At 40.0% G+C, this 21,086-nt stretch overlaps 2 protein-coding genes across 5 annotated transcripts; one reads left to right on the forward strand and one right to left on the reverse strand.

Moving 5' to 3' along the window:
* Positions 1–3,514: 3,514 nt before the first annotated feature.
* On the forward strand, positions 3,515–16,564 carry LOC117966398 (ran-binding protein 3-like). Of its 3 annotated transcripts, XM_059014066.1 has the most exons (18): positions 3,607–3,673; positions 7,918–7,973; positions 8,144–8,180; positions 8,287–8,373; positions 8,532–8,603; positions 8,862–8,927; positions 9,549–9,641; positions 10,446–10,567; positions 10,749–10,865; positions 10,992–11,095; positions 11,316–11,391; positions 11,934–12,033; positions 12,157–12,284; positions 12,437–12,557; positions 12,792–12,934; positions 13,113–13,299; positions 13,635–13,705; positions 13,917–16,564. In XM_059014066.1, the coding sequence occupies exons 1-17, from the start codon at positions 3,646–3,648 to the stop codon at positions 13,676–13,678; spliced, it is 1,581 nt and encodes a 526-aa protein (XP_058870049.1). In that variant the 5' UTR covers positions 3,607–3,645; the 3' UTR covers positions 13,679–13,705; positions 13,917–16,564. The 3 variants fall into 3 exon arrangements, with proteins under 3 accessions (XP_034768270.2, XP_058870049.1, XP_058870048.1); XM_034912379.2 differs by lacking the exons at positions 3,607–3,673; positions 13,917–16,564 and adding an exon at positions 3,515–3,595 and having other exon boundaries at positions 13,635–13,912; XM_059014065.1 differs by lacking the exon at positions 13,917–16,564 and having other exon boundaries at positions 13,635–13,912.
* Positions 16,565–16,853: 289 nt separating this feature from the next.
* On the reverse strand, positions 16,854–20,804 carry LOC117401521 (calcyphosin-like protein). 2 transcript variants are annotated; one of them, XM_034912041.2, is made up of 6 exons: positions 20,686–20,804; positions 19,607–19,767; positions 19,030–19,207; positions 18,313–18,522; positions 17,736–17,849; positions 16,854–17,196 (listed from the first exon to the last, which is right to left on the reverse strand). In XM_034912041.2, the coding sequence occupies exons 2-5, from the start codon at positions 19,741–19,743 to the stop codon at positions 17,748–17,750; spliced, it is 627 nt and encodes a 208-aa protein (XP_034767932.2). In that variant the 5' UTR covers positions 19,744–19,767; positions 20,686–20,804; the 3' UTR covers positions 16,854–17,196; positions 17,736–17,747. The 2 variants fall into 2 exon arrangements, with proteins under 2 accessions (XP_034767932.2, XP_058870295.1); XM_059014312.1 differs by lacking the exon at positions 16,854–17,196 and adding an exon at positions 17,352–17,627.
* Positions 20,805–21,086: the final 282 nt, after the last annotated feature.

The raw sequence follows: 21,086 nt of genomic DNA on the forward strand, positions 1-21,086 counted from the left end.
CTGTTTGGTTTTCAATTTTTGAATGGCTGTAATTAGGCAGCTAACACCAAGATAAAAGAGACTTCATTAAGGTATTCAGTAGGGATCGCGTCTAATTAAATGTCTCCCTAATTAAAGACGCCACAGAGAAACTCTTCCGCTCCTTTCATTCCAGCTGTTCGTGTCTTGAAAAGGTGAGGAAGGGGGTTTAAATATGAAACGTCATTCCAGCAATAGATATGAAGACATTTAACCAATTCAAACCGCCTCTCGGAATTGGAAGCTCTTTCTTGTCCATTCCATTGTTGCCTTGACGGCTGACAGGATAAAGACTGTAATCACAGCAGCCTCATTCATTCATCTGACTACTTCAGGGATGTCATGTGATGAGTCTCTTCATGCCACTGTTCCCTGTGATTATACACCTGCTTGGGTAGGGCTGTGGGTGCCTAACACTGACTGTGTATCATTCTGAAGGCACTGCATGGCCAGGGGTCGTCCGACAGAGCCTATAAATATGCATTAGTAGCCCTATTCACCAAACTTGTGAGCTATTTAAAGAAAGTTTGAATAAAATATACAGTTTCATGAATATCAAACTGTATTTCATTCACAACAACAGACTGTGAATTTTTTACTAACCCATACAGTTATAACTTTGTGAACAGGGCCCTATACCACAAAACAGGTAGATAATCTTCTTATAAATACACAGACAGACAGGCTCACAGACAGACAGTCAGAGCTCTGGTGTAATTGACCTGACGGTAGGTAAGGTTTATAAACACACACAGCCAGACAGGCAGACACACAGGCAGGCACCAGAGTGCTGGTGTTACTGACCTTGTAATGATGCTGATGAACACAGACACCAAAAAGACAGTCAGGCAGAGAGATGGACAGACCCCTGGTATAATAATAATACACACCGGCACACCTGTGACCTTTCTGTTGATCAGCTCTGAAATCCTCCACCTCCCCCCCCGGCCCCCCCCCCCCCCCACGCATAGTCTCCCTGATCCGACCAGCTTCAAAGGGAATTCTTCCAATAAAGAAACACACACACACACACACACACACACACACTCAAACTAGCACATTGGAGGAAAGGTCACTTTATTTTTTTAGGTGAGACATTTGACAAAGTACAGGAATATATATATATATATATATATATATATATATATATATATATATATATATATATATATATATATATATATATATATATATATATATATATAGCCTTATTAATTATTTATCAAAAGGGACACTTTAGCGTGGGTTAAGCGCAACCAGCAGAGAACACTACATCCATATTTGTTTTAAAATGCATTTATGGAATGAGAATATTGAACCTGTTTCTGTAACTATGGCAACAAAGGCTGCTGCATCTCGATTATAAAAACACTATTTTTTTAATGTCTTCCTGATTTAATTCGTCTGCAGTAGCAGGCAGTATGGTAGTTCTCTCTTGCACACCAGGGTTACTGTTTAGAGCTGAAAGACCTTCAGGATTTGGATCTACAAGGTTCACTTGCCTGGGTTCTCCCGATCTCCACACCTGAGCTGTCTGTTTTGAGGAAGCTTAATAAATACATGAAAGCCAAGAATTTCTTTAAACAAGAATCACTGAAGCACAAAACAAGAAGGTCAAGTAATAGATTCTCCGGGCTTTGATATTTGACCTGATTATTAGTTTAAAGGCAACGAGAGAAATGTCACTTTATCTGAAATGTAAATAATAAATTCGTAGATTTCTGTTTTTCAACTAGCATACCGTAAACAAAATAAAAAGAGGCCATTCGGACCATCAATGTAAAAATAAAAAATATTCATGGGATTAAGCATCACCAAAACATTATTATTATTATTATTATTAGTAGTAGTAGTAGTAGTAGTAGTAGTAGTAGCATTATTAGTATTATTACTACTACTAGTACTACTACTATTACTACAACTATTACTACTAAGAAGAAGAAGAAGAAGAAGAAGAAGAAGAAGAAGAAGAAGAAGAAGAAGAAGAAGAAGAAGGAACTCCACTATTCCAATACAGGATTATCAGTTTTAGCAGAATATGGATCTGCCGCATTTTGAAAGATCACTGTGTGAAGGGTTTTATTGCTGGTCCCATTGCACGTCGGATTGGGGGACTTTGTTATCTTTCCCAGAATAAAGTCTATTTAGCTGATTACAGTGTGATGTCATGGTCTCACGTTGCCGTCTCTCTTTGAATGTGATTAGCAGCTCAGAATCTGTGATCAGCACCTGCTCTGGCAGGCTTCCTTATACAGTGCCTGTTTTTTGGAAGTAATGTGAGAAGTGCGTCATCCTCACAGTGCATCTGTTCACTCTCACTTCATTCTTCAAGCCTGCGTTTTAAGTAACTATTGGGAATAAATACTTGAAATGAAAAATTAAAAATAAATAAATAAATAAAACATTCCGTTTTATGCTTAAACATAATTGCTTTATGTCTCTGTACAGGACTGCGATCAAGAGTCCCGTTGCATTGTTGAGTTTTACCAGATTCATGCTTCTATGCCCCTATGCTTCAACATGATTTGACTAGCATTGCCATATCAGACATGGAATCACTGTGTGTGCGTGTGCGTATGTGCGTGTGCGTGTGCGTGTATGTGTGAATGGTTTTTCAGAGTTGTGTAGGTGGACACTGCCAGGTTCTTTCATTATGTAACCTACAGTAAGTCAGACCGTAGGTAAACAGCTAGTGCATTATCCTTACAGTGGCTCCCAACAGGTTAGTTCCTGCCCGCCTAATGGTTGATGTAGGTATAATATGGAATGCTTCTGGGTTCATGGTTGCCAGCCAGGAGAAATCTGGGCGGTTCTTAATAGTAAACCACCAAGATGATGAAAGAGAACCCAATCTCTAGACATTTGTACCTGACCACCCTTATGCACTATACTATAGCGCCACCCTGAGGCATACTGAAGAAGTTCAACTCCCTAACAGCGTTATTCCATATTCTTCCTTATAAATTAATTTAATTATCTATTATTAAGTCAGACAGACACATTGTAACTTGACAGCAATTTCCGTTTCTGCAATATCCATCACTTAAAAGGAATGTGTATGGCATTCGTTAGCATTACGGGTTTGGATGACAGGCAACACTAGGATTTTAATTACAGGTACAGAAATACACTCCTAAAAGAGTATATGCTGAACGAGGCGAGGCTTCTTGACAAAATTACCATGCCTGTGAGGCGTTTGTGAAATTAAAAGCATGATAGTCCCGGTTGAAATTTATCAACCGGGTGCAAACGTAAAAACAAATTATAAAATAATTAGAAGTCAAATATCCAAAAAAAAGCGAGAGACGAGGCTGGTGCGCTATGTACGCAGAACCCATTTAGAATGTAAATAATCAAAAATATAAGCTTGGATACCAGCGTCAAACTCAACTCTCACAAGCATGTTTACTGCCCTAACGACGCAGCAGTATTGATATTGATATTGATATTTGTGACACATGTTACGCAGGGTGTGTATACCGCCACAGCCAGTCCCTCTTGAAATAACACGCATGCGCGGCGCGGGGGGTTGTGGGGGGTGAGCGAGGAAGTAAAATGGCGGACCTGGCAAACGAAGGTAAGGACTCTCGGAGAAGTGACAAAAACAAAGCCAATTAATGAGGAGAAATGCATAACTTAACGTGTGATAACCGAGGTAGGGAGAGTGCGGCGCCGGGGGGTGGTGGGGAGGCGATTCCCAGGGCTAGAAAGACCCAGAGTGGGCGATGGGAGGGAAGGATGCGGAGCCGAAGGTTCCCGGCCTTTCTAATCTCCTCCCGAAGAGGAGGAGGGGGGCCAAGCCGAGGCCCAGCCGAAAGGGAGCGGGACGAATTGGGTTCGTAAATCGAGCACATCAGCAGTGCCGCTGTGTGCGTTAACGAAAAGCGACGTACCTGGCTTGAAACATCTTCATGTTTCTGTTTTTTAGGGCTTGTGAGGTAAACCGCCCAGACACAGTACATGTTGAACGATTTACAATCGCACCGTGCCAGACAGCGAGGGCGAGGTGCCATGCATCATCACTGTCTGACTGCTACAATGCGCGTTGCGTTGGTGACACGCATTTTGAAATAACTATATACCGCTAATATTTCCATCAAACTGACGTTGACGTTTCGAGTCCAGATTCTCTAACCAGCCATCGTTAATAATAATAGAAACAGTGGCAGGCGCTGTGCCAGTCCACGGCAGTGACGCCTGATCTTTGCCTTGGCTTTATATTAAGCAGTGTTCTGTATTTTTAAATCGCCCCAATAATGTACCGGGTAGCATGTGGAAGTCGTTTACGTGTTTGTTCATTACTCCATACCTGTTTTACAAACTGTATATCATCCATAATAATTCAACTGATGTGGAAGATTGTCATAACTAGTTTATGAAACCAGTACATTGAGTTATAACTAAGGGCCATTCGGGTATTGTTATGTGGGGAGGTAACGCTTTGTTCTCGGTGCTACAGGTTTCCATTGTGGGGAAAGCGATTTGAATACCCATTTTTTTGCAGCCAGGTATATGCTGAATAGACCTGATTTGCTTACAGACAGTAAACAGATCTAAAGTGAATGTTGTAAATAAATAAAATTAGACAAACAACATTTTCATTATAAACCAAATATAAACCAGTTGCAAACACACTGCTTTTTTTTTGAGAGTGTAAGTTTAAAAGGCCAAGATGATTTTAGCAACAAAGGTCCTACATGGTCCAGTTTCCTTATTATTATTATTTTTTTAAGGCAGCTACATTTCATTTCAGAAATGGGAACAAACTGGACTGTTAGTCTTGTAAATGATGTCTGTTTAAGTGTGCAGAAAGTCAAATTGTGATGGAATAGAAAACATACACCAGGCAATTATATTTTAGTGTGAAGTGTAACATTATTTTGGGATTCTGTAACGTTTAAGTTGTGTTGGATTTTTAACTCTTCATCAGCAGGAATAATTGAGGTCACACAGAAGGCAGATAGAGGGGCAAATGCAGCCCACATACAGCAGTGTGGTTCACTTCTAATTTAAAGCCAAAAATAAATAAGTAAACAACACACAACTGTTTTATATTATTATTATTTAAACATTTCTTTATTGAAAGAAGTATTTTATTTATCTATTTTAAAAAATGCTACATACACATAACTACAAAATTAAATACAAACTACAAAAAAAATATGACATAGTACTTAAACTTTAACATGTACAAAAATCTAGTTTTAAAAACAAAAAAAAAAGCTGTTTGTCACATCACACTTATGCAGGCACATTTACGCTAAACTATATCGTCTCCCTCAGGCATGGGCTGAGTATTATCGGTAGCCTAGTGGAAGATATATTTTTTGCAACCTGCAAAATAAAATCATATTTTAGCAACAATACCTTTGGATGTAATAAGCAGGGTACTATAAAGAATGCAGAAATCAAATACACACTGGGGCGCTCATTCTAAGATAGGAAACTGAAATAAATCAATCTGTAGGGCTTAATCAATAAGTTTAGAGGCGCTGCGTCTTTTCTACATCTATCCAAGCGCCCCGCAACTCTCAGTACTCTGCTCTGCAAATAAACAGGAGCTGTGATTGTGGTATGTGAAGATTTTCCCTCGGAACCATGTGCACTTTGAAGAAGGATTGCTCCTGTAAGTTGGACAGGACATGTAAGGATATCCGGCGATCTTCAATGAGATATGTTCGTTTTAATCACACAGCTTTGCATTTGCAGCCCTTGCTGCTGACGAAGGGTTAATTGTAGTTTCATCACTCACCCATCAATCATTTGAGTCACTGTTGCTTCAGGCCTTTTTTTGCAAAACCAAAATTTACAAAACCTTTATTGAGGAAACCCTGTGTCGTCACTGGTTAAAATATAAGCTGTTTGTTCTAAAGAAATGAATGCTTAGAAGTTAGTCAGTGATTATCTTAACAAATATTCCAAGGCCGTTTTTAAAGTAGCAACTGTATTTGGCTGCAGTTCTAGTGCTGCTAAAAATAAACTGAAGCCAGCTAAAATTATCTTCTGTACTTCTGTGTTTATAAACACAAGTCAGTGATGCGGGTTTAGAGTCTAGCACCATCTATCTGTTCTAACCAGTACTTGCAATGGAATAATAGCTGTGACTTACAATGTAGTAAATTCTGTGAACTAAGTCTGTCACAACTTCAAACACTCAAAGATAAAACAGGGATGGAAATAACTGCTAGCAGTTTCACTCATTCCAGGTTTTACTACAAGCTTGATTAGCCACAGTGTCTAGGTAACAAGCTCAGGTGTGTCAACTCAGTGTTTTGAGACATTTTGTGTCCCCCACGTTTGCAAGCATTAGTTTTGAGTGGGTTAAAATGAACACTGAGAGATTTAAAAACATCCAGTTTTGGTAGAGTCTTGAAGTCTTTCCTTGCACATATAAGCTTTTCATTCTACTAAGTACAAAATTCATTCAGAACGCAAAGCACATTGAAGCCGCTCCACGTTGAGTCCTCCTGATCTGCAGAGCACATAGCACCCATTACAGAAACATGAGGCTAGAAGCATGGCATCCTCCACGTGTCAGCTGGATGACAGTCAAGAATAACAGCCGGGTAGCATGATGTAGAGCCTCTGTTTTTAACGACTAGGGCTGAGAGTGGGTGACAGTGTTGAGTGTTCCCAAAACAGCTTGGAATTCCATCCCTGGTGGATAGCAGTCATTTTTTTGAATTGGAAATCTTAGAACTTGGGATAGACCAAGACTATTAAATTTTAAAAAAAGTAGTCTACGGCCATGGCGGGCTGCAAGATCTTGAGTTGTAAACCCCAGTCAATGACTGTCTTTCTAACCTACTATGGAATGAAATTTAACTGGAGAATGAATCCGAGTTGCATGCTCTCATGTTACTGTAAGTCAGAGCAAGCAATGTCCACGTGGACACTGAAATCTAAGAAAATGTCAACACGTCTTGTATTAGTAAGTTGAAGCACAGGCATGCTAAAAATAGAAGCAAAGAAAATCCTAGCAGTGCTTCTGTTGGAAGTTTACTGTATCCGTCTGTTAAGAGGGTCTTTCATTCCTCTCCCTTCAGCAGCAGCGGTGCCAGGTAGGATTTGGCTGAAGCAAGTGTTTGATTTGTAACTCCCTATTGGGTCAGTATGACTTGCAGCCAGTGGTAACCCAGGTTTAAATAATAAACAATAGTTCTTTTAAAGAGAAATAGACTTGCTTTTAAATATGATGCAGATATTTCATTATTTCAACTTCTACACACTACTCTAATAAAAAATAGTTCAATTAACAACTGAATAGAATGTGCGTCCTCACCGTATGTCCCTTTTTAAGACATATATTTATAATAATAAAATTAAAACTTTTTTAACAGAATTCATTTCGATCTGAAATATGTTTAATTAACATTACTGTTACCGTTTTATTTCGAAAGCATTTGCCATCTACCCAAAATCCAGTGCGTTGCCAAACAATGCTTTTCCGTCCTCCCTTTTCTGTACCCCCTGATTCTTTCATTATTTTTTTTTTTTTTTTAAATAAGTTGTTTAGCTTTCAGTTTTAAAACGGGGTAAATGAGAATAAATAATTAACTGATGTGAATCCAGCGGAGAGCTGAGGTTAGCTACCTACCTTACTAGCACTAATATAAGCGCACAACTACATGTTTTAATGCAAACTGTTAGACTTCAAACCGGGCTCTAATTTGATGCATCAGTTCACCAATATGTAATTGAAGCGCAGAGTATTTAAGGATGGATGATCAATAATCGAGGCATCAATTTAATTGTTGCATCTCGAATTATAACCTTGTCCTGATTTAATTTCAGAGCTAACTGAATAAAAGCTTGCCCATACTGGATTTCAGAACGTTTGGAAACTGCAGCTGTGTCAGTCTACAAAAATGCAGAAGCTTCTTGTTTTGTGTTTTACAGAGAAACCTGCCATAGCTCCACCCGTGTTTGTGTTCCAGAAAGATAAAGCACAGAAGGTAGGAACCACTCCTGCAGATGATTTTATGTTTTGTTTAGAGCAATAACAATTGAAATGTAACCTCAAGCTTCTTTGTGGTTTAAATGACATACATTTAAGCTATATTGCTTCAATTACCATGACTTGGCACAGTTACTTTGACTGGAAAATGTACTTGTTTTGTTTCAGAGATCAGCTGAGGGTTCCAGCCCAGAAGGTGGAGAAGGTGATATGCAAGAATTATATTTGGAATTATTTTATTTTAGTTATACCTGTATTCATGGCATGTGTGTGCTGTTGTGGAGCCTAATTCAGAGTATTGTATGTTACAGATTCAGACAAGGATGATGGCAGTTACTGTCCCCCTGTGAAAAGAGAGAGAGCGTCATCTCTAACGCAGTTTCCCCCCTCACATTCAGGTACAGATTCTGCTTACTTGTGAAGGAATGGGTTTGAGGTTCAGGGATGGGAGATTCTGTGCCAGGTTTATCATGTGCTTTCATTTGCTGCTGCTTTTTCTTTCTGAGTTCGTTGGGCTCATGTTGTTAAGTGTCCATTGCTGTTTTGTTTTTTGCAGTATCAAAGAACAATGTGTTTATGCCCTCGAGTTTCTGCCAGTCCCCAACAGGAAACTCTGACTCGGAACCTGGTAAGATCACGTCATTTATCTGGGAACGCTCCATAACTGGAGTCGGTAACTTGGTTAAAATTTAAAACCCACCTTCTTGTTGTGAGTCGCCATTTATTGTCTCACAGTTTAGCTACTCACTTGGTACCTACCCCAGGCAAAGCAGGGGGTGATGGTTTCCATTTCAGATAATTTCTCCCGAGTCCTAAGCACTAAACACGGTAAAACTAATGATGGGGAGAGTTCATGTTCAGATTTGAGTTTTTGTTGTGTTTGTAGAGGAGAAGACTGTTGGGTTTCGTCTGAAACCGCCTACCTTGATCCATGGCCAGGCACCAAGTACAGGTTGGTACGGCAAACTGGTATTGCATTGAGATTGAGCTGGTAACTGTTAAAAGCACTGGTGGGATTCTGGGTATAGTGGGATACTCTTATCTAATTTGCTGTGCTTCTAGTATCCTTTTACAAGTGGTGGTGGTTTATTTGCAGTAGTGTTGGACAACAGATTGAACTTTGGATGTCCTGATGGGCACCTGACATCATAAAAAGTGGGGCAGGGCATATGTTTTGGAGATTTAATGCACACTACAGTGTGAATCACAACCTGCCAAACCTGTTAACATGAAAGAAACCCCTGCCAACTGGTAACTTCGTTCTGATCACACCAGAACTTTGCAATGCAACGTACTGACGGAGCGGCACAGCTGTGAGATGGATATGGGTGGGCTTTCACTGCGTACCAAATCGAAAAGGAAGCTGAAGAAATATACACATGGTGTCCAGCGAAGCATCCTTGGACTAAGCGCTGAAAATTCCAATTGACTTGCAATACTCTTGTTTTAAAGCAGTCCCCTGCATTTCGTGTTAACAGGTTTCCACTGTATTTTGTGCCACGCTGGTAACTGCTCAGTCAGCCAGGCAGGCTTGTTGCTTCAGAACCAGGCTGTTATACAGATTGTCTTCCAGGTGTCCCAAACCAGAAGCCTAAGGAGCAGCATCGCAGTGTCCTTCGCCCAGCACTCTTGCAGGCCCCACAGCCCAAGGCTTTCTCACAATCTAGTAAGTAAAACACTTTTCTGTTCATTGAGTTGGTTTCCACTAACTTAATAAACAGGGGGTAAAAACGCTCTGGTGTAGTCAGCTGCAGGCCTGCCAGTTGTTGTCATGTCTTGTGAAACTGAACTACCTGCCTTCCTGCATGTTGTTGGCAAGTAACACGCATGTCAGTAGACTAGAGAGGTGTCACAGAAGTTCATAATTTGCATGGGAATAAAACTGCATGCAAATCGCAGGTTTTTAGCTGGAACCAGTTTTAGCTAAATAATTTGAGTCTTATACTAATTGTATCCCCGGATTCCAGTGCTTGGTTGAACTGTGATAGCTTCTGAATTTTTAAATTTAGTTACTCTGCTGATAAATGGCAAAGACTGATGCTTTTAACATCAAATCAAAATGTATGCAAATTGGTTTGTACTAATGGAAAATTATCCTGTTCACTTATATTAAACTGTGTAATACTGATGTCATAATACTGTGATTGGATGAGGCGTAAAACCAAGGTCCTATTGTAAGCGACTCTGCAGCAGAAGCAACAGCAGTTGTTGATGATGCATAGTTCACCCCCTAGTCTCTGTAAGTCTATTTGGATAAAATTCAATTACAGTTACATTTCTGTTTGAATTTTATTTTAAGTGGATTTGGTTAGTTCATGTTGGCATGCGAGTAGCCTAAACAAATACCAGGACGTAAGTAAGAGTTATCATAGGCCATCAGGGTTGATTTGCTTAGGCATGTGAGTATCCATTTTATACTGTGAGTTTGGAATTTGATCTGATTTACATGTTTTTTTGTTTCATCTTGTAGGTTCCAGCAGTGGAACCAATGGTGTAAAAAAGCCCCCAGATTCCTCATCTGAAGGTTTGTCTGCATCCCAGAATAACACTGAGGCCTCAGAAAGTGCAACAGAGGAGGCATCAGGAACCGCAGTAAGTACTGTGAATATACAATGGGGTAGAAACTGCAGGGAAGCCCTGGTTTTTATAAACCACCTCTTAACCAATTTTATTTTAAAATCCAAGACTCTGCCAAGCAGGCACCCATATATTTTTACTGTTAAGTTGCATTAGACAGGGCAGCAAACCAAAATCACCCCTTCCTTTTTCCTAGGAGAACGAAAAGGATGCGGCTGGCATGAGCAGCACCAACGAGGATCAGGCAGAGGAGAAGCAGCAGCCAGCTGAATCGGACTTTGTGTTTGGGCAGAATGTGGAAGAACGAGCAAAGGTTTTGCTTTTTAAAAATAAAACGGCAAAAATAAAATTGCGTTTTTAGTTTTTAAGTAAAATACAGTATGTTAACGGCTTAGTCTGACACAAAAATACCGTTTTGATTTGATTTGTTTTTTGTTAGGTTGAAAGCGGAGCTACCTCTGTAAATACAGGTGGTGGTTCCTCTGGTTCTAAAACAGCGTCGGGAGCAACAAACTACTTCCTGCATTACAGCAGCACCTCCAGGTCAGTCCCTAGAGTATACACCTCACCCGGTCTCTGACATTGCTATTATAATGCTATTTTATTCAATTACAGTTACAATTCTGCTGCAATAATTGCAATTCTACTAAAAAGTTACATAAACGACTACACACATTGACGTATTTTTGAAATTCCTGCTCTATACTTGTGTTAAATAACAATACAGGCGATTTTTATTTAAACTGTCCATTTGCTCTTCCAGCTCGCTGGGTCCTGCAAACAACAAAGACACAGAAGCAAAGTTTGTTTTTGGACAGAACATGTACGAGAGAGTATTGGTGAGTGCTGGATGGCATTTTACACACGTCTTGTAACCTATGTTAATGGCTAAATCATTCCACACAGATGAGAGGTGAGACCTACAGCTGTGGCCAAAAGCTTAGCATCACCCTAAAACTGAACGAAGCCTGCTGAACAATGCTACATTGACATATTGAATTACACCCCGCTTTGTAGTTTTCTAAAAACCTGGTAAATTAAAAAGTGTGACATTTCAAAATCTAACATTAAATACTGTACTACTATTATGGCTTCCGGTAGATTTCTGCAATTACATTTTTGTAGTTTCTTTGATTACGTGATGTTAAATAAAATATCTAAATGATGTTCATTTTTAGTATGTCTCAACCCTTACAATTCTAGGTGATGCAAGGCTTTTGTCCGTAGCTGTATGGATCAGTCGTTGTAACATTCCTTCTGCTGTCTTAGAATTTAGAACTTCATCTTCAGGTTGGGGGATACATTGTATCTTGCACACGTGGCTGTGATGCAGAATGCCACTTCTTTATATAAAGGAAATGTGCATTGACTGTTTGTACAGAGTCCCCCGAAGAGCAGTGACTCGGTTACGGAGGGTAACAAGGAGAGTGCTGCTGGATCGACCTCGGAGCCTTCCTCACTGGACGCCACTCCAGAGAAGCGTATGTATCCACAGGCTCTGTCAAATCTTTTTGGGGATAGGGTCTATTTTTTTTCTTTATACTCTCTTGGCAAAAAACATGAGTGGCTTTGCACTTATGTCCTTTTTTTTTTTTTTTTTACAGCTAGCAGTGCTGTGATCGAGTCTTTGGAAGAGTCGGCAGCAGCTTACACCAAGGCGACAGCAAAGAAGTGTTTGTTGGAGAAGGTCGAGGTCATAACAGGAGAGGAGGCGGAGAGCAACGTGCTGCAGGTACACACGCAGACTTTATTGGGAGATTTCAAAGCTGAGGCAAGCCTGTGGGTTAATCGGGACTCATTTGGTTGCCACGTACCCAACGCTGTGTATAATAATCATCCCAATCTTGATTTTGCTTTTTGTTATGTGATATTTTCACAATGTAGATCCAATGCAAGCTGTTTGTTTTTGACAAGATCACCCAGACCTGGGTGGAAAGAGGCAGAGGGCTGCTGAGATTAAATGATATGGCATCTACAGAGGATGGGACTTTACAATCAAGATTGGGTATGGAATAGGATTTCAGTACCTAATATCAATATATAGGGGGTATACATTTGTGCCCTACACCTTCAACATTGTAAGGCTGGAGTCTTTGTCGAATACTTTAAATTCCTATTTTCATGCTGTATACAGAACATTTATCAAAGCTGGTGTTTCTTCCTGGTGAGGGTCAGGGGGAAAAGGTACAAGTCCTTAAAAACTGAAAGCCTTGAGCTGTTTGTTTTGGTTTTATTGTAGTTATGCGGACACAGGGCAGCCTGAGACTAATTCTCAACACCAAGCTTTGGTCTCAGATGCAAATCGACAAAGCCAGTGAAAAGAGCATTCGAATCACAGCCATGGACACAGAGGACCAGGGGGTGAAGGTCTTTCTGATATCGGTAAGTCTGTTTGGAAACAGGATATTGGCTGTATGCTTAAAATAAGTCGCAGTGTTGTGGCACATCGTTATCCTCACACCTCGTATTCAGACTGCTTTGCAGAGGTGACACAAAAAGCTTGCATCTTCTTACTCGTCCCCTGGGTTTAACACTCGCCTGCGTGTCTCCACCCACACAGGCAAGCTCGAACGACACGGGCCAGCTGTATGCAGCCCTGCACCACCGAATCCAGGCGCTGAGGAGCCGGGCGGAGCAGGAGCAGGAAACCAAGAGCATTCCGGCTGAGCCCGAAGTGCCCCAGTCTAACGAGGAGGACAGCGACGAGGATGAAATCCTCGCCCCGGCGGGCTCCGCCACAGCCAGCGGTGAGTCGCTGCTTCTGCTTTCTCCTGCAGCCCACGCACATCCCCTAGGCCAGGGGGTGGTTTTCATTCCACTCGAGTTCGCAATTACTTAATGTCAACACTAAAAAGAAAAAAGTCAGCCATTGATTTCCGCTGAAAACCTGCAGGATCGTGGCTGTCCAGGAACAGGGTTGGCCAGTCCTGCCCTAGGCAGTGGTGGGCAGTTGAATGTAAATTGTGTTGCACCGGCCGCGTAGCGAAACAGATGGCGTCTGAAATATGCTGTGTTCCTATTTCTCTGTGTGTAAGTGGCAGAGCAGGGCTGATCATCTTCCTTCATCTTCTTTCCTCTGCAGGTTCTACAGATCCAGGAGAATCCCAGGCTACCGGAAGCACATAGCGCCCCCTTCACCAGTCTGCTTGCAAGGTGGCTGCTGCTGTGGCGTCTTCCTTGCAGGCACCTCATTTTTTTTATTTTATTCTTTTTTTGGAGGGGGAGGGGGGATAATTTAGAAGTCCAGCTCCAGGACAGACCCAGCACAGATGGTTATCATTCAATCTGTGCAACTCAGTTCTCTACATTAAAGAATCTGGAGTAGGTTTTTTTTTTTTTTTTTTTTTTTTTTCCCCCCCCACAGCAAAACTACGAAGACTTTACGGCTTTGGTTTGGGACTTGGAAGCTCATCATATTGATGAGTGAGAGAGGCGACGCGGTTTCCTCCTCTCCAGTAGACATGGCACATTTAAGACTACAGTTTTAAAACGGGACCTTTATATTCAGTGCAAACCTCTGGGATTTCCAAGAGGGCTTTTAAGTTTTTCTAGGAATCTAGTCTCCTGACTAGCAGCTTGTACACACAATTGGGACTCTCTCTTTTTGTTTTTCTTTGTTACTCCTTTGTTAAAGGTTCTAATATTCCGTCCCATTGTCTGCGGAATCAGTCTCTCCACTGAACTGCATACAGACACACACTAGCCACCGCTGTCTGTCTGTCAGACAGTTCAGTTGGCAGCAGTAGAAATATACCCTGTCTTATGTCCTGTTACATACAAGTGTGCTCTGCTCTGATGGGTCTACCACAGAGGTTTAGCATAAATGACTCCAGAAAAAAAAAAAAAAAAAAAGTTTACAAAAGCTCGAGACTGGTATCCAATAGCTGAGTTTTTGATTGTGTGTGTGTGTGTGTGTGTGTGTTTTTTAAGAAACAAATTCTCGAAACTAAAGCATTCTACAACGTACAATTCTGTTTCCAATTGTTTTGGGGGTTTGTATTGTATTATTCATTTTTTTTTTTTTTTTTTGTTCATTTCTTTGGATAATAAACTCTGGAATGATAAGAGTTTTTGAAAGAGAAAAAAAAAGGTTTTTTGTACACTTCTATTGTAATTGTATTTGCTTTCTCAGAAGGGCAGATAGACTTGACTTGAAGGATCAACAGGCTAGTGTATCAAATTCCACAAATCTCCAAACTCAAAAGTTTGGTGCAATCTGTGACTCCTGTATCAAAAAGCCTTGCAACATTATGCTAATATTATTAAAAACATTGTAAACCTGTAGCTGGCAGTTCATGAAGGTCTGTTGCAGAACCTCAGAAGTTGATTATGCTTTCTATGCAAACAGCAGGATTGTTGAGCTCTCTGATGCAAATTTGAAAAGGAACCCGGTGTTAACCACATTTAAGAGCAGTCAAAAGAGCTGCATCAAAATGATTGCCCTGTACCATCGGCATCGTCACATGCTTATGCCTTCTCCTGTCCTTCCGGTGAAATTGAGCTTATGTTCCAAATGTCAACTCTGGGGTGGGAGACTTTTTTTTGTGTGTGTCTTTTTAAAAACAAACGGAGCAGGAAGATCAGCTGAATTGATAATCTGTTGTCTTACTCCAAAATCGGTTTGCTTAGTTAAAAAAAAAGATTTCTCCTGTTATCCAGTCAAGTTTAGCAGCCCTTTTAACTTTGTGTGTGTCCCTTTGTGTGCTCTTCCTCCTCTTGTACTGCAGGAAGCCTTGGAATTGGAAATATGTGTTAAAAAAACAAACAAACGTCAAGTGTGATATATTGTTTGAAACTATAAAAAGCCCAATTAATATGTATATTCTTGAACAGCGCAGCGCCTTGTCAAAAATTGATCCGTTCTCTTTTATTTTTTTATAATTTTACATTTTTGTATTTTTCACTGCATTGTTCCTCTGGGAGTTTTAGTGGTTTGTTTTCCCATACTGCTAAGTAGCAAAATGCATAAGAGCACTTGAGCAGTCGCAGGGTTCACAGATGAAGGTATGACCTTTCTCGCCTTGTCCTGGGCATGTTCGTTCGGCGCTTCTGCCATGGATTTGGATGTGAAGTAAAATATATATATATATATATATATATATATATATATATATATATATATAATTCAAATACCAAACTGGGATAGTGTTACGATGACCAAATAGCTAATTTAGGATCGCAGTATCATATATATGTATATGCTCTGTTTTACTGGGCTTTCCTAAACCTAGCCCGAGTGAGGAGTAGCATCTGTGTGTTTGGATGGGAGGGGAGGTGGGCTGCTGACCTGCTTACCATCCAGTGTTCTAGCAGGGTGGGACCAAAGTGTAACGAGGGGAAAAGTGATGCAGGTGGTCACACAGCAAGCGACTTGTGGCTGACATGGGGTTCAACACCAGGATCAAATGGTTAGAAGCTCATTGCAGTTACCTAGCAGGTTGTAACGTGAATTCTGTGCAATTGCAGTACTACCAGCTTTATAACGCATTTCTGGATTCGTCGGGGGTGAATATAACACAATAATAAAATCTGGTTACCTGTGACTGAATACTTTTTTTTTTCTGTTTCATGCTCTTTTTGTTTCTTTTTTTTTTTGTTTTCTTCTAATGTCTAATTTTCCCGAAAGATCGATTTGGGATTATGATAAAAATTTCTGTCTTCTTTTTAGGAAAGGCAACATTTTAAAGTAATTTCAGTTCACATATTTCAAGGCATTTGTACAAGTGTAATTCAGACTAGATCTGTTTTGGGGGGGTGGGGGATAAGGAGTATGTCATTGCAAAAATGCATTTTGAGCCCTGTCTAGCTGGATCAAGGTGGAGCCTGGAAGAGCTAAAGACCTGTTAATTTCTGCTTTCAGCTTTAGTACAAAAACAAAAAAAAGAAATATATAATAAAAATAATTTGAAAAGAAAAAAGGAAGTGAAAAATATCACTTGTGTTTCAAGAAGGTTGATGTAAGATTTGTCATATCAAATGTATCTGAGAATTACATTAAAACTTTAACAGAAAGCATTACTGGTGGTTTGCATTTTTGCGTTTTACAGAATGACGGAGCGCAATCTTCTTCAGCACCACTGTTTCTTCAGATGTGTGTTTGTGTGTCATTTACATTTCTTTATTATTATTATTATTATTATTATTATTAGCTGCAAAGCCTCATACTATTCACCAGAAAGTTGTTGCTTCGTGCCTCTTAAGTTGCAGGTTTCTTATCTATCCAACAAGAAGAAAAATATGTTGGAAATGTTCAGAGGGTCTGGCTGCTGAAGACACAAAAAAAAAACAAGGTCTTCTCTCGCATGCTTTAACATTTTATTTTTACATTTCATTAATCGCCTGTGTTGACACGTCAGTTATATCTAGTCTAAACAAACAAATACTGATCATGAGTGCAGTCACTCCATAACATACTCTTCAGTATTCCCAGCAGGTGGCGCAATTGGACAAAAGGAGAACAAATGGTTATGAGTAACATTGCTTAAGATAATACAATAAATACTGTTTGCCATTTGCAGATGAGTTGGGGGTGGTTGTTTTTCACCCCAGTCTCCAGCTGTTTTTCATGATCAGAAAAAAATAGGCGTCACTGTCCACCAAGGCACTAACTCCTGAATAGTAATTTAAAACTCATCCTTTGACACCTAGAAAAGAGACAACAGAAAATAAAATGTGTACATTTAAACCATCTCAAAAGATTTATTTCTGTCCTTAGGCTCAACTTTCCTGTTTGCAATTATGCTTGTTTTTTGTGTGTGTGTGTGTGTGTGTGTGTATATATATATATATATATATATATATATATATATATATATATATATTAGATTCTGCTATCTCAATGCACACAGATAGGAACATGTTCTGCTAGATGTTTTCTGAAATTAATCCCTGTAAAAACAAAGCAAGAAAGAGAAAGGAGGTGGTGGAAAGAAGATGCAAGTATTTCAGATTTCAGATCCAGCCAAGGACTGTCATCATCAAACGTCATTTTGATCTAGCGGGTGTGTGAAATGAGCTTTGGTGTCCTCAGACCAATTTCTTGTGAACAGTTGTGCACGTTGCAAAAACCAGCAATCTAAAATTTGGCAAAAAAAGGAAAAATAAAAAAAACACGTGGGTTCATCTGCCACTCCGAAAGAGGAGGTTATTTCTGTAAAGAAGAAAGCAAACTTGCTTGCATTACCCTGTCAGCTGCCTACAGCTTCCATGCATTTCTCATCATCACTACAAAGTAGGCGTCGCTGTCGATGGAGGCGCTCACTCCGCTGTAGTAATTTATAAACTCCTCCAATGTAACCTGCAGGCAGAGACAAGCTGAGTCACTTAAAAAAAGAAATAAGGGAGACCTACTATTGAGGTGATATGGACCAATCGGATGGATTCACATTAAGCTGTTTTTACTAGGGGGGAGACTACGAGAAATGATTAAAATTGCAATTAAATGCTGCAAAATAATCAAAGTTGATTCGATTGTTTTGGCACAGTGGACTTCTGTTAGGAATTGCAGATCTTTCTGTCTGGTACATGAGAATAAAAAACAGTGTGAAGTATTGTCACACAAAAAAGCACCTGTAATTTCAATGAAAACATTCCTGCACGTAGCTAAAGAATTATATACAATTTGGCACTGAAAACAAATGGTGAGCAACTTGTGCACAAAACACTATAGTGGGACACTATGGGAAGCGATAGCAGCTGCAAAGAACGTGCATGGGGCAAAGCAAATTTGCAGTTTGGACTTTCCACAGACAATTTGCTACCTTCCCATCTTTGTCGTAAGGCGAATCAAAGTTGTCGAGGAAGGCTCTGAAGACCTGGTCCTCGCTCCACTCTCCGTTCCTGTATTTCGGATGGTGTTTGGCGTTGTAAACGTTCTGCAGGTCTTCAATCGTCACGACTCCGTCCCCGGTCTTATCCAGCTTCCGAAACGCCTCCGAGATGACCTGCTTCCTGGCGTTGGACATGGGAGGCTGCATCGCAAAACATGCAGTGTGATATCAGAGCCACACAAGGACAATTAACACGTTCCTTTTGTTCAGCACAAAATGCTGCTCAGTAAGACATACCTGATTGAAAATGGGATACAAAGCCGGCCGTTCATGATTTAAAGATTAAAGTGATAATAAATGCCTGTGCAAAGCTCCATTCAAATTCAGGGGGTATAGGCTGAAGTACAATGACGTTATTAACCCATTAAGTGCCATTATCCTCATTAGAGGACAGGCAACTTTGTAATTTATTAGAGCATTTTTAACTGGCATCTACCTGTTATTAAAATGTTCTCTTTAAATATTGTTATAACTTACTCTAATTGTGCTAACCACAAAAGTCTAAATGTAATGTATCAAATTACATAAATACAGCTTGTGTTGTGATTTTTTCAAAGAAAAATGTATTTGGTACTTAATGTTTTACTCATATCCCAAAGAACTTAATGGAGGGTGGTTCCCAAAGGCTTGTCAAAGTGTTTCACCCACCCTGAGAGCTGTGAGAAACTCGTCGAAGTCGATCGTTCCCCCCCCATCCTGATCCAGGAGGCTGAAGATTTTCAAGGCTTCCTCCTTCTCAACCGCCACGCCAAAGTCGTTCAGCCCTTTCTGAAACTCTTTGAAATCCAGCGTTTTGCTTTCATCGTCGTCCATGATGCGGAACATCCTGGAACACAATCCCAAGTTTCGACAAAAAGAAAAAAAAAGTTTAGTGGAGTTTCCACAGAGCGCCTCTACAGACTCTCCATAGAGCTGTCTCATTTCCCTATGGAAGTGCTCCGTAGAGATTCTATCGATTTTTGTTATGGAATTCTAGAATAGAATTTCTACAGAAGGATAGCCACTGCACTGTTCTGTAGTCGTGGATCATTGCTATTATAAAAAATGCATTCATAGTTTGTTATGGCAGGAGTTCTATTTCTGGCTGTAGCTTCAACTTTCCTGTACATATACAAAGTCATCATTTATTTATTACACGTAAAGAAGTTTTTTTTTTATATATATATATAATATTTCTTTCTTTCTCTTAAATTAAGCACAGAGTAATGGATTCAGAGTTGCTTGCCTTCCCAATCCCTTGATGCCGGAGGAGCCCCTGGCGAGACACTGGAGCCTCAGCTTCTCAATGGGATCTGTGCACTGCGACAGCTCCTGCTTGACTTTCATTGCCATCTCGGTATCATGCCTCACTGTCCCTGCCATGACTACAATCTGCAATGCAACAGGCTGCAAAGGAAGCAGAAGCAATGTAGCATATACTCTGTACCAGGCAGTGTTACCATTCAAAGCAGCAGGACAGGTAGGTGTGACTCAGGGTTGACTCTGCTGCATAGCAGACCTGGAGCACTTAGCTGCTGTGTAACTCTTAATGCAAAATATCAGTGTCCATCTTGTGAACGCACCCTATGAAACAGTACTTTGCCAGCCTGTGAAGCATATTGTGTTTACAATCCAGCCTCAAAGTCCAACATGTGTATTAGAACTCATTTTGGAAGACCGTGTTTGAATTTAGGTAAGGTAGTTCAAGATTAGTCCTAATCAGGGTCAGTGAAACCAGCCGAATTTGTTGCCTGGAATGCAAAACAACTTGGGAATTACTGAGTTAAACAGTGCGTACTTCAACACAAGACGAGCCACGTGTGCTTGTTTAATATGGGACTGAACGCACTAAGTAAGCAATGATGTAACAGCCAGTGTGTACATGGAAGGTATTACTCCATAGCAACTCAGTCGACAGTTTAACATTGTGAATGACTCACCACACGCTTGCCTTGTTTGCTTTAACTTTGCCCTCCGTCTGTCGCCTCCCCGCGTTTATTTATTGAAAAAAAAAACCCTTTCTTTTTATAACACAAGTGACTATTATTTACAGTAGGCCTATACTGGTTATTCTCTATTTTTTAAACACATGTTGTACTGCGTGTGCGTGCGTGCGTGTGTGCGTGTGTGTGTATATATATATATATATATATATATATATATATATATATATATATATATATATATATATATATATATATATATATATGTACACACAGAGTACAAAATGTGTTAAAAATTATTATTTTATTTACTGTAGGCTCATTTCTCTCTAAGGCTTCGTTCGCCCAGAAGTTCAGTATAACGTATTGCAATTGCATTTACCTGAGATGTAGTCCAGGGAATGGTCCGCTTGACTCTGTTGCATCTGTCACTTTGTGGTTGCTTCCTACCTGTAGGATGTTACCGTTTAGTTGCCCTAGCAACACTGACGCCGTTGCGTTTCCTGCACTGCAATAAAGCAGACCGGTGTCGTTCGTTGTTGTATTTCTAACTTGAAGAAGAGGCCTTTCTGGTGTAAACAGTTAGTGTATTTACATGCATATCCAGCTGATCTTATTAAACGTATCACAAAAAAAACCTTTACTCGTCTTACCCTATTGGAAAGAATATCCTAGTCATTCCTGTTTTGAACATAGAGGTACGGCCAAAAGTTTTGCATTACCTAGAATTTTAAGATTGAGACACTATTTAAAAAAAAAATCTCCGAACATAATTTAGATCTT

Source organism: Acipenser ruthenus, chromosome 47 (assembly GCF_902713425.1).
Source record: "Acipenser ruthenus chromosome 47, fAciRut3.2 maternal haplotype, whole genome shotgun sequence".
NCBI lineage: Eukaryota > Metazoa > Chordata > Actinopteri > Acipenseriformes > Acipenseridae > Acipenser > Acipenser ruthenus.

What these genes read in the sequence shown, in the direction of transcription:
- LOC117966398 (XM_059014066.1), top strand. Translation starts at nt 3,646, where the DNA reads ATGCATAACTTAACGTGTGATAACCGAG. An exon ending in CAAGGCTTTCTCACAATCTA is followed by an intron (nt 9,642 to 10,445) that starts GTAAGTAAAACA and finishes TTCATCTTGTAG; the next exon opens with GTTCCAGCAGTGGAACCAAT. An exon ending in GGACGCCACTCCAGAGAAGC is followed by an intron (nt 12,034 to 12,156) that starts GTATGTATCCAC and finishes TTTTTTTTACAG; the next exon opens with CTAGCAGTGCTGTGATCGAG.
- LOC117401521 (XM_034912041.2), bottom strand. Translation starts at nt 19,743, where the DNA reads ATGGCAGGGACAGTGAGGCATGATACCGAGATGGCAATGAAAGTCAAG. An exon ending in AGTTTCTCACAGCTCTCAGG is followed by an intron (nt 18,523 to 19,029) that starts GTGGGTGAAACA and finishes TTTGCGATGCAG; the next exon opens with CCTCCCATGTCCAACGCCAG. An exon ending in CTTACGACAAAGATGGGAAG is followed by an intron (nt 17,850 to 18,312) that starts GTAGCAAATTGT and finishes CTCTGCCTGCAG; the next exon opens with GTTACATTGGAGGAGTTTAT.